General features: G+C 50.1%; 2 protein-coding genes and 1 long non-coding RNA gene across 3 annotated transcripts in view; 1 reads left to right on the forward strand and 2 right to left on the reverse strand.

Annotated features, from left to right (window-relative positions):
- Nucleotides 1-2,072, reverse strand: part of drosha (drosha ribonuclease III) — a 64,386-nt gene extending 62,314 nt beyond the window's left edge. Inside the window, exons 1-3 of the mRNA XM_083557227.1 lie at nucleotides 1,738-2,072; nucleotides 277-1,013; nucleotides 1-201 (exon numbers count right to left, since the gene is read on the reverse strand). The exon at nucleotides 1-201 is cut by the window's left edge and continues 124 nt beyond it. Coding sequence (XP_083413353.1) covers nucleotides 1-201; nucleotides 277-1,010 — 935 coding nt within the window. The 5' untranslated portion in view covers nucleotides 1,011-1,013; nucleotides 1,738-2,072. The remainder of the gene's footprint in view (nucleotides 202-276; nucleotides 1,014-1,737) is intronic.
- A 1,105-nt stretch (nucleotides 2,073-3,177) lies between these two features.
- On the reverse strand, nucleotides 3,178-10,324 carry LOC310734818 (ras-related protein Rab-5C-like; the record flags this gene model as incomplete). Its single annotated transcript, XM_083557241.1, has 5 exons — nucleotides 3,178-3,947; nucleotides 4,158-4,251; nucleotides 9,546-9,668; nucleotides 9,924-10,075; nucleotides 10,174-10,324. 5 exons carry the CDS (start codon nucleotides 10,322-10,324, stop codon nucleotides 3,826-3,828), a joined length of 642 nt encoding a protein of 213 aa, XP_083413367.1. The 3' UTR covers nucleotides 3,178-3,825.
- On the forward strand, nucleotides 10,249-11,029 carry LOC310734821. Its single transcript, XR_014536150.1, has 2 exons — nucleotides 10,249-10,368; nucleotides 10,943-11,029. It is a non-coding gene; the product is annotated as an uncharacterized lncRNA (long non-coding RNA).
- Nucleotides 11,030-12,500: the final 1,471 nt, after the last annotated feature.

Genomic DNA, 12,500 nt, shown 5'->3' on the forward strand with positions numbered 1-12,500 from the left:
CCGGCTGCATCCGCCCTCCTGTCTCTCTCTCTTTCCCGCTCCCGCTCTCGTTCTCGGTCCCTGTCCTTTTCCCTCTCTCTTTCCCGGTCGTCCTCCATCCGGCCGCGTTTTCTCTCTCTGCTTCCTGAGCGGGAGCAAGCTCGTTTGCGGTGCCGGTCCGAGGGAGGCGAGCTTCTGCTCTCCCGGTGACGAAAACGCTCCCTGAGAGGAGACAAACGTAAGTAAGTAAGCTAACAAGTACACGATACGCATGCAAGTGTCCGTGTCCTGACTGACCTGCTGCGCTCTCGGCTCCGGTGTCTCGGAGGGGTCCGGCCTTTTTCGTTCTCTAAGCGGTACCGTCCTCCGTCCTGCCGCCTCCTGTCTGGACTCCTTTCTCGCTCCCGGCGCTCCCCGTGCCCGCTGTACCCACTGTAGCTGTAGCTTTTGTGCCGCCGTGACCGCTCGGGCGACTTGTCGGTCTTGAAATTATGGAGATACTCCATGGGCTTGAAAGCTCCAGATTCCGAGGGGGGATAGAAATTAGGGGGTAGAGGCGGTAGGTGGGATTGAGGGGAATAATTCATTGAGTAAGGAGGCTGAAAGGGTACAGAAGGAGGCATTGAGAGTGGAGGAGGTGGAGGAGGGGGAACATACGGATACGAGCCCTGAGAAGAGGCAGGGCCACCGGCAGGGATGGGCAAAGGGGGTGGGGGGAAGTTAGGGGGTTCTGGAAAGCCCTGGTGCAGCGGCGGAGGGGGGAAAGGAGGGCGCATGGGGCACTGTGGACCCTGTGAGGGTGCTGGGACAGGGTAAGGAGGGAAATCGGGACGAGGTGGCATGTTGGGTAGGTAGGAGTTGAGGCATTGAGGGTTGTACGTGGAACTGTGGGGCGTCGACTGGTCGTAGGGATAAGGAGGGGGCACAGAGGGTGCAAGGGACGGAGGAGGGGGAAAACGCAGGGGGACAGGGGGGTAATTTTGAGGGGGAGGGCGCCCTCGTGGACATCCCCGTCCAGGATGAAAGGACATTTTCTGAAACAAGGGCAAAAGACAGAGACTATTAGACAAAACAAATCTAACACAAAGAACACTTTGTGGAACAAGTAACCCTTTGTAGTGCACAACATAGTCCACTTCTAACACTTAACAGGAAACCGACTTCTCAAAAACCATTGAAAACCATATGGTGCACTACAGAGGGTACCTAAACTCCATCAGGCTTCCTAATAGACACACAGTGCACTACATAGGGTGTCTAAATCAATCATTTATTCCCTACACAGTGGACAGCTAGGTGCACCAGGGTCCTAAACAAGCAAATAGCTTCAATGTGGATAAATAGTGCACTATGTAGGGTGCCTAGGTCATAAAATGCCACCCAGTGTAGTGTACATAACTGTAATCTTAATAAATGTATCGAGCACTGTATAGGTATACACCCTATATAGTGCACTTACACAAGGGGACATGCAGTGCACTGGATCAGGGAATGAACACACCCTATATAGTGCACAGGGGTAGTGAGCGAAAAGAGAAGGAAGCAGAAAGGCTTTTTAGGCAAATGTATGAAATTATATATGCAAATGTATGCAAATGTAGCACGAGCTACAGCCGGCTAACAGACAGCTAGCACCTTAATAAACGTCACTAACGCGTTTAAGTGTATTTGTCACACTTTCGGGGAATCTTAGAGACCGTGGGACATTAGAAATTAATCATTTTTAATTTGAAGACATAAAAAATATCGTGTTCCTACCTGCGCGCGCGAGCCTCTTATCAAACTCAATATGCTAGCAGCACTTAAAGTCTCTTAGATGTACAACCGGAAGTCGCACGAGCGCAGCGTGTATCCTATCAGTTTTATATTTGCATATACATTAATTTCTTAGATGAATACAGCGATTAATGTGAACGCCTCCCGTGGATCCGTTTCACTACAAATCCTCCTGTAATCATCCAAGCTTCTAAAGTTTAGCCTGTGTTAGTCGAGACTCTAGAAGTGAAGGACCGCCGTTTGGCCAATCGAATCGATGCTTGCTAGACTCAGCCAATGAACATCGAGGACGCGCGTCCGCCTTTTAATCGCGTCTCCTAGAAACACAAAGTGGTGATAAGTCCGTTCCTGTAGTAGTGATTGGAAAATCGAATCATTTTGGGGACTCGGTTCTTTGAATCTCGATGAATCGTTTTTATTTATTTTTGTTATTTAGTTCATTTCGTTCCTTTGATCAGAAATCAAATCAAATGGTACGTTTTCAACAGAAGATCCGCAACACGTCTACATACAACAACTATATATATAAATTGTTGAAAAAAAGTATATATATTAACGGTGCAATGGTACACAAAATTTGGTGGGTTGAAGAAATGCAAAACATAAAACTGCTTGAGGTTTTTTTAATTATTATTATTTTATTTATTATTAATAACATTTACATTTTGTCATGTATTAGGATTACTGTGGTTATTACCAGTATCCTTCGTTAGAGGGCGCTAGAACATGTGAGAGAAAAGAAAAGAGATGTGAGAAAAAAAAGAAGAAAAGGTGCTTGGTGAATGCACAGGTGTGTAGGTGTGTGTGTGTGTGTGTGGTTACCTTAATATAGGCAGAGACGTTATACATTTTGTACACACTAATTTATTATATCGAATAAAGCACCACTTAAACTGATTAAAATAAAAATGAAAACATTAAATAAAATATGTAAATAAAAATAGTCATTATGGGGTTTGGGTTTGTAGAATTTCGAGAAAAATAATAAATTGGATAAATTATAGCAAGTCAATTCCTCGTCAATTTGAGTTGAAATCTCTCTTTTAAGCTAAAAACTACATAGTTACACTGGAACTCACATCAACTACTTGTAACTTTATAGATATTTGTTGACATTTCATTTGCAATTAGTAGTAAAATTGTCGTAAATCATCGTTTAAAAAATTTGTGCATATTTGGGGGTGGAGCTACAACTCGAGTTGTGATGTCATGAATCACCCTGCATGGCTTTTATTAGGTCTGAACCTGTAAACTGACCCGGCTGACTTACCGCTGAATCGAAGGAGGTCGTCACGGTAACGCCGCTGTTCATCGAAGGTCATTCGTGGTATGATGCTGAGTTTTTGAAATTTGCATACTCGTAAATATTCATAGATCCTGGATTTTTTTAATGAGAAGCATAAAGCGCAGTACACACATGGGTTTCCCTCCTTTTTTTTTTTTTATTATTTCCCTCTTTACATATTGAAAAACCACAATGTTAAAAAGGTGTCAGAGGTAATGTTCATACACACACACACACACACACACACACACACACACACACACACACACACACACACACACACAGAGAGAGAGAGAGAGAAAATCCCCGTTAATAATGCCATGATGTCCACTGTTGCAGTAAAAACAATACTCGCTTGCGTACAAAATGATTCGTGTGGAAGATTCCCGGCGTGAGCTCCTTTGTTAAGATCGTTACGGAACGCACCAAAAAAAAAAAAAAAAAGGAAATGAAAGAAAAGGGGAAAGGAGGAAAAAAAAGTGTTGCGCGCCCTCCGCCCACCACCGGAAAAACCTCACAGCTGTTAAAAAAATACGATAATAATAATAATAAAATGAGCCTCGAGACATGGATCTGTTAGTATTTTCATGAAATATGGATAAACCGGACAGGAAGTGAAAAAGAGAAAAAACAGGAAGTGTTAGCTTATATTTTCTTATATGAAAAATGATCAAAAACATAATCTTTGAAGGAATCATCATCATCATCACTATAAGTGCCAGACGCTCGTCTTGCGGCTTCTCCGTGTCTCGGTTTGGACCCTCTGCTTCCCGAAACCCGGCCAATCAGTTGCAGCATTTGCCAGTGGAGCTCTGATGGGTGGAGTCTTGGAGGTCTACGCCTGTCCGTCCCCGCCCGCTGGTCCCGCCTCCGCCGGCTTGAGGCTCGCTCTTCGGCAGCTTCTTCGCTGTAGGACAGAGAAGAATCAGCAAGGAGCTTTTAGCCAATCGGGTTTTTTTTTATCCAACCAAAGGGGGTGGAGCTAAAGATAAATCCAATTGACGAGATTGAACTGAAGCCCTGCCCCCTTTTTATTATTCAGAAAAACATGTGTGGTAAAGCAAATAACAATGTGTGCATTTTGTGTGTGTGTGTGTGTGTGTGTGTTTTGACTTACCAATGGCCATAAATATCTCGTTGACGTTCATGGCGGTTTTGGCCGAAGTCTCCATGAACAGCAGGCCGTTATCATCAGCGTACGCCTGCGCTTCCTGTACACACGTCACACCCATAAAATGACAGTTTGCCCAATTCAACACACACACACACACACGCGCGTACACACACGCGCGTACACACGCGCGTACACACACGCGTACGCACACGCGTACGCACACGCGTACACACTCACACGCGTACACACTCACACGCGTACACACTCACACGCGTACACACACACGCGTACACGCGTACACGCGTACACGCGTACACACACACACGCGTACACACACACACGCGTACACACACACACGCGTACACACACACACGCGTACACACACACACGCGTACACACACACACGCGTACACACACACACGCGTACACACACACACGCGTACACACACACACGCGTACACACACACGCGTACACACACACGCGTACACGCACACACGCGTACACGCGCACACGCGCACACGCGCACACGCGCACACACGCACACGCGTACACACACACACGCGTACACACACACGCGTACACACACACGCGTACACACACACGCGTACACACACACGCGTACACACACACACGCGTACACACACACACGCGTACACACACACACGCGTACACACACACACGCGTACACACACACACGCGTACACACGCGTACACACGCACACGCGTACACACGCACACGCGTACACACGCACACGCGTACACGCGTACGCACACGCGTACGCACACGCGTACACACTCACACGCGTACACACTCACACGCGTACACACACACGCGTACACGCGTACACGCGTACACACACACACGCGTACACACACACACGCGTACACGCGTACGCACACGCGTACGCACACGCGTACACACTCACACGCGTACACACTCACACGCGTACACGCGTACGCACACGCGTACGCACACGCGTACACACACACACGCGTACACACACACGCGCGTACACGCGTACGCACACGCGTACGCACACGCGTACACACTCACACGCGTACACACTCACACGCGTACACACACACGCGTACACGCGTACACGCGTACACGCGTACACGCGTACACGCGTACACACACACACGCGTACACACACACACGCGTACACACACACACGCGTACACACACACACGCGTACACACACACGCGTACACGCGCACACGCGTACACGCGCACACGCGTACACGCGCACACGCGCACACGCGCACACGCGCACACGCGCACACGCGTACACACGCACACGCGTACACACGCACACGCGTACACACACACACGTACACACACACACGTACACACACACACACGTACACACACACGCGTACACACACACGCGTACACACACACGCGTACACACACACACGCGTACACACACACACGCGTACACACGCGTACACACACACACGCGTACACACACACACGCGTACACACGCGTACACACGCACACGCGTACACACGCACACGCGTACACACGCACACGCGTACACGCACACGCGTACACGCACACACGCACACGCGTACACGCGCACACACGCACACGCGTACACACGCACACGCGTACACACACACACGTACACACACACACGTACACACACACACGTACACACACACACGCGTACACACACACACGCGTACACACACACACGCGTACACACACACGCGTACACACACACGCGTACACACACACGCGTACACACACACACGCGTACACACACACACACGCGTACACACACACACGCGTACACACACACACACGCGTACACACACGCGTACACACGCACACGCGTACACGCGCACACGCGCACGCGTACACGCGCACACGCACACGCGCACACGCGCACACGCGCACACGCGCACACGCGCACACACGCACACGCGCACACACGTACACGCGCACACACGCACACGCGTACACACGCACACACGTACACACGCACACACGTACACACACACACGTACACACACACACGTACACACACACACGTACACACACACACGTACACACACACACACGTACACACACACGCGTACACACACACGCGTACACACACACACGCGTACACACACACACGCGTACACACACACACGCGTACACACACACACGCGTACACACACACACGCGTACACACGCGTACACACGCGTACACACGCGTACACACGCGTACACACGCGTGCACACGCGTACACACGCACACGCGTACACACGCACACGCGTACACGCACACGCGTACACGCACACGCGTACACGCACACACGCACACGCGTACACGCGCACACACGCACACGCGCACACACGCACACACGTACACACACACGCGTACACACACACGCGTACACACACACACGCGTACACACACACACGCGTACACACACACACGCGTACACACACACACGCGTACACACACACGCGTACACACACACGCGTACACACACACACGCGTACACACACACACACGCGTACACACACACACGCGTACACACACACACACGCGTACACACACGCGTACACACGCACACGCGTACACGCACACACGCACACGCGTACACGCGCACGCGCACACGCGCACACGCGCACACGCGCACACGCGCACACACGTACACGCGTACACACGCACACACGCACACACGCACACACGTACACACGCACACACGCACACACGTACACACACACACGTACACACACACACGTACACACACACGCGTACACACACACGCGTACACACACACGCGTACACACACACGCGTACACACACACACGCGTACACACACACACGCGTACACACACACACGCGTACACACACACACGCGTACACACACACACGCGTACACACACACACGCGTACACACGCGTACACACGCACACGCGTACACACGCACACGCGTACACACGCACACGCGTACACGCACACGCGTACACGCACACACGCACACGCGTACACGCGCACACACGCACACGCGTACACACGCACACACGTACACACACACACGTACACACACACACGTACACACACACACGTACACACACACACGTACACACACACACGCGTACACACACACACGCGTACACACACACACGCGTACACACACACGCGTACACACACACGCGTACACACACACACGCGTACACACACACACACGCGTACACACACACACGCGTACACACACACACACGCGTACACACACGCGTACACACGCACACGCGTACACGCGCACACGCACACGCGTACACGCGCACGCGCACACGCGCACACGCGCACACGCGCACACACGCACACGCGCACACACGCACACGCGCACACACGTACACGCGCACACACGCACACACGTACACACGCACACACGTACACACGCACACACGTACACACGCACACACGTACACACACACACGTACACACACACACGTACACACACACACGTACACACACACACGTACACACACACACACGTACACACACACGCGTACACACACACGCGTACACACACACACGCGTACACACACACACGCGTACACACACACACGCGTACACACACACACGCGTACACACACACACGCGTACACACGCGTACACACGCGTACACACGCGTACACACGCGTGCACACGCGTACACACGCACACGCGTACACACGCACACGCGTACACGCACACGCGTACACGCACACGCGTACACGCACACACGCACACGCGTACACGCGCACACACGCACACGCGCACACACGCACACACGTACACACACACACGTACACACACACACGTACACACACACACGTACACACACACACGTACACACACACACGCGTACACACACACACGCGTACACACACACACGCGTACACACACACACACGCGTACACACACACACACGCGTACACACACACACACGCGCACACACGCACACACGTACACACGCACACACGTACACACACACACGTACACACACACACGTACACACACACACGCGTACACACACACACGCGTACACACACACACGCGTACACACACACACGCGTACACACACACACGCGTACACACACACGCGTACACACACACGCGTACACACACACGCGTACACACACACACGCGTACACACACACACACGCGTACACACACACACACGCGTACACACACGCGTACACACGCACACGCGTACACGCACACACGCACACGCGTACACGCACACGCGCACACGCGTACACGCGCACACGCGTACACGCGCACACGCGCACACGCGCACACGCGCACACGCGCACACGCGTACACGCGCACACGCACACGCGCACACACGTACACACACACGCGTACACACACACGCGTACACACACACGCGTACACACACACGCGTACACACACACGCGTACACACACGCGTACACACACACACGCGTACACACACACACGCGTACACACACACACGCGTACACACACACACGCGTACACACACACACGCGTACACACACACACGTACACACACACACGTACACACACACACGTACACACACACACACGTACACACACACGTACACACACACACGCGTACACACACACGCGCGTACACACACACGCGCGTACACACACACGCGCGTACACACACACGCGCGTACACACACACGCGCGTACACACACACGCGCGTACACACACACGCGCGTACACACACACGCGCGTACACACACACGCGCGTACACACACGCGTACACACACACACGCGTACACACACACACGCGTACACACACACACACGCGTACACACACACACACGCGTACACACACACACACGCGTACACACACACACACGCGTACACACACACACACGCGTACACACACACACACGCGTACACACACACACACGCGTACACACACACACACGCGTACACACACACACACGCGTACACACACACACACGCGTACACACACACACACGCGTACACGCACACACGCGTACACGCACACACGCGTACACGTACACACACGTACACGTACACACACGCACACGTACACACACGCACACGTACACACACACACACGTACACACACACACGTACACACACACACGTACACACACACACGTACACACACACACGTACACACACACACGTACACACACACACACGTACACACACACACACGTACACACACACACGTACACACACACACGTACACACACACACACGTACACACACACACACGTACACACACACACACGTACACACACACACACGTACACACACACACACACACGTACACACACACATACGCGCGTGCACACGTACACGCACGCACGTACACACCTACGCGCGTGCACACGTACATGCACGCACACACACGCACACACACAGGTACCTGGAAGTCGACGGCTCTCTTGTTAGCGAGATCAGCTTTATTGCCAGACAGAGCGATTACAATGCTGGGACTCGCCTGTTTCTGCAACTCGTTTACCCAGTTCTTCGCTCGTGCAAATGTGTCCTACACACACACACACACACACACACAGAGAGAGTGAGAAACTGCAGGAATGGAAAAATAATGAGTGTGTAAAGAGGTAAGTGAGAGAATCTGAGAGTGATCGAGTGAGTGAGTAAATAAACAACTGAATGAGTGAGTGAGCGAATGAGTGAATAAAAAAGTGAATGTGGGTAAGCGAGCAAATGAATGAGTGAGCGAGCAAGTGAAAGAGTGAGTGAATGAGTGAATGATGGAGTGAGCTGCGTTTCCCCGCACCGTGTTCGTGATGTCGTAGACGATGATGGCAGCCTGAGCTCCTCTGTAGTACATCGGCGCCAGGCTGTGGTAGCGTTCTTGTCCGGCTGTGTCCCAAATCTCAAACTTCACTGTCGTGTCGTCCAGACAGACGGTCTGCGTGAGGAACGCCGCTGTACACCAAACACACAGGAACAAACAAAACATCGTGATCAGTCCGTTTTATCCTTTCATCTGTAATAAAAGCCATCGCAGGAGAAGGATCGAGAACCTCCAATGGTGCTCTCCTGGTACTCGTGGAACTGGCCCTTGACGAAGCGCAGGACCAGACTGGACTTCCCAACGGCCGACTCGCCCAGCAGAACCAGCTTAAACTGGCAGATCTTATTCCCCGCAGCCGGCCCGTTGGGTCGACCCGCCATGACGACGTGGATCCTGACGCTCAGACACCGACAGATGACCGGGGGTCGGTCTGAAACAAGAACATAAGTATTTTTGTACAGAGGTTTAAAAAGCTACTCAAGAGAACCACGTCATGAGTCTCATTCATCTTACAACAACATATTTCATCCTTTCAGTATAATTCAGTTCAGTATAATTCAGAATAACAGATTCATCACCACAGCCTTATGGCACAGTGTCCAAATTCAGCTTTTCACTTCCTCCGAGACCTGATCACAATCATCATCAGGATCATAAACATGATCACCTGGTGATGTCATTTCCGGTGGGGACTCGCCTGCTAGTTTAACCGTGTTGACGTCATTTTAATGCTAGTCAGCAGCGCCCAGTTTAGCTTTGCTAGCTTAGCCCCCCTGCCGTCTCAGGCACATGCGGCTTTACATTTATATTTCACTCAGTAAATGTTTTTGTTATTTTAGTATCATTCGGTCGTTTTTCTACAATTTTATACGCGTTCATCCAAAGTTCCGGACGCAGCGCTAACTCCCGGGCTAGCACCTAGCATAGCTAACGAGACTTCAGCTTGCAGGCTAGCTGAATCAAACTTTATTTAACTAAACCCAGTACACATCTGCCAGACACTCACCTCGGCGCTTCTGTGGTTTTAATTTAAAAACGGTCGAATGTTGTGTATTTTTATCCCAAACCGCAAAATGTCCGACTTTTCCCTTTCACTTCTTTCCTTGTCAAAACATGACAGCTTTTTTTTTTTTTCCCTTCCCGGTGTTTTTACCCACCCGTATTCACACAAACCCCGCCTCCTACTTACTGATTGGGTAGTTTCACAACCAAAAGCCACGATCTAGGGATTTAAACCAATCAGAGCGCGGAACACGACACACCACTAGCCAATCATGCAGTGGGAGGCGGGGTTTCCGTAAAACAGGCAGAAAAATAAAAACAGTTGCTTTTGGCCTCGTTCTCCGACACCAAATCTTACTTCCGGATCCGGGTAACTTGCGGGTAGCCAATCAGAGCGGGCCAATGTAAAACGCGGAAATGACCGCAGTATCCTGGAAACTACTGCGATTGAAGTCAACAAACAAACCAATAAATACAAAGAATAAATTTATAAATATTTTATAAAATGAAACAATATTTAATAAAACAATATTTATTTTGTATATAAAAAACGTTTAAATACGTAAAAAATAAAATTACACGACAGTTTGGTAACAAAATAATACCTCGAATTGTCAAAGCAATAAATTTACATATTTGCAAATATAAACAAGTGCTACAAATGTTTGAATTTTCTTTCACTCGTGATTAGATTTAATGCTTTCAAATTCAAATACGCTACTTCCGGATTCGGGTTTGCATGTAGTTAGGTTGTCCACAAGATGGCGCCAGAATCAACCGTTTCTATGGCGCCCCTTTTTTATATTCCTAAAATTAGAAATATTATAAAAACATTTATAATGACTATTTAAATACTATTTTTGTATTATTTCTTACAAAAATCTAATATAAATGTATATAAACATCAATAAGTCCAGGTTCAGACTTGCTCCAGTTCGACTTTTCCTTCAGGTTTTTGTGTTCAGTTTTTGTAGAGTATCCTGAGCTGTCCATGTCCATGTCCATGTCCACTGCCATTGCTTTGTGTGTGTGTGTGTGTGTGTGTGTGTGTGTGTGTGTGTGTGTGTGTGTGTGTGTCTGTGTGTGTTCTGCTCTCTGCTCTGTAGAAGTGGGCTAATATTTTTAGCGCTGCCCCATTTTCTCCACAGGCCTGACGTCGTCAATTCTATTCCAGTGTCTTTGTGAGTTTAAACAAAGAAAGGGGGAGAAAAGAATTTTTTTTTACATCTGCTAAATTTGCTAGCACAAGCAAGCCTCCGAGAAGCCGGAATTATGCAATACAGCTCGGGAATTAGGTGTGCTAGTTTCCTAAAAAGACACAAAGTACACAGAGTCGCTAACCCTGAGGAAGCTCATTCGCTGTAACCGGGTGGCTTCAGGTCGCTAGAAAGTGATCAGGAGGAACTTTAACACCTTTGGCGTTTTTGGTTCTGGTTTGAAAAAATAGGCAGATTTAAAGGTCACTGTTTCTTTCTGTCTCACACATTTGAGGAATGTTTTCATCTCGCCTGCTAAGTTCATTCGTCCGTTAGCTCGTTTATCAAAATCCTGAGG

Source organism: Silurus aristotelis, assembly GCF_946808225.1.
Source record: "Silurus aristotelis genome assembly, chromosome: 12".
In the NCBI taxonomy this organism is placed as follows: domain Eukaryota; kingdom Metazoa; phylum Chordata; class Actinopteri; order Siluriformes; family Siluridae; genus Silurus; species Silurus aristotelis.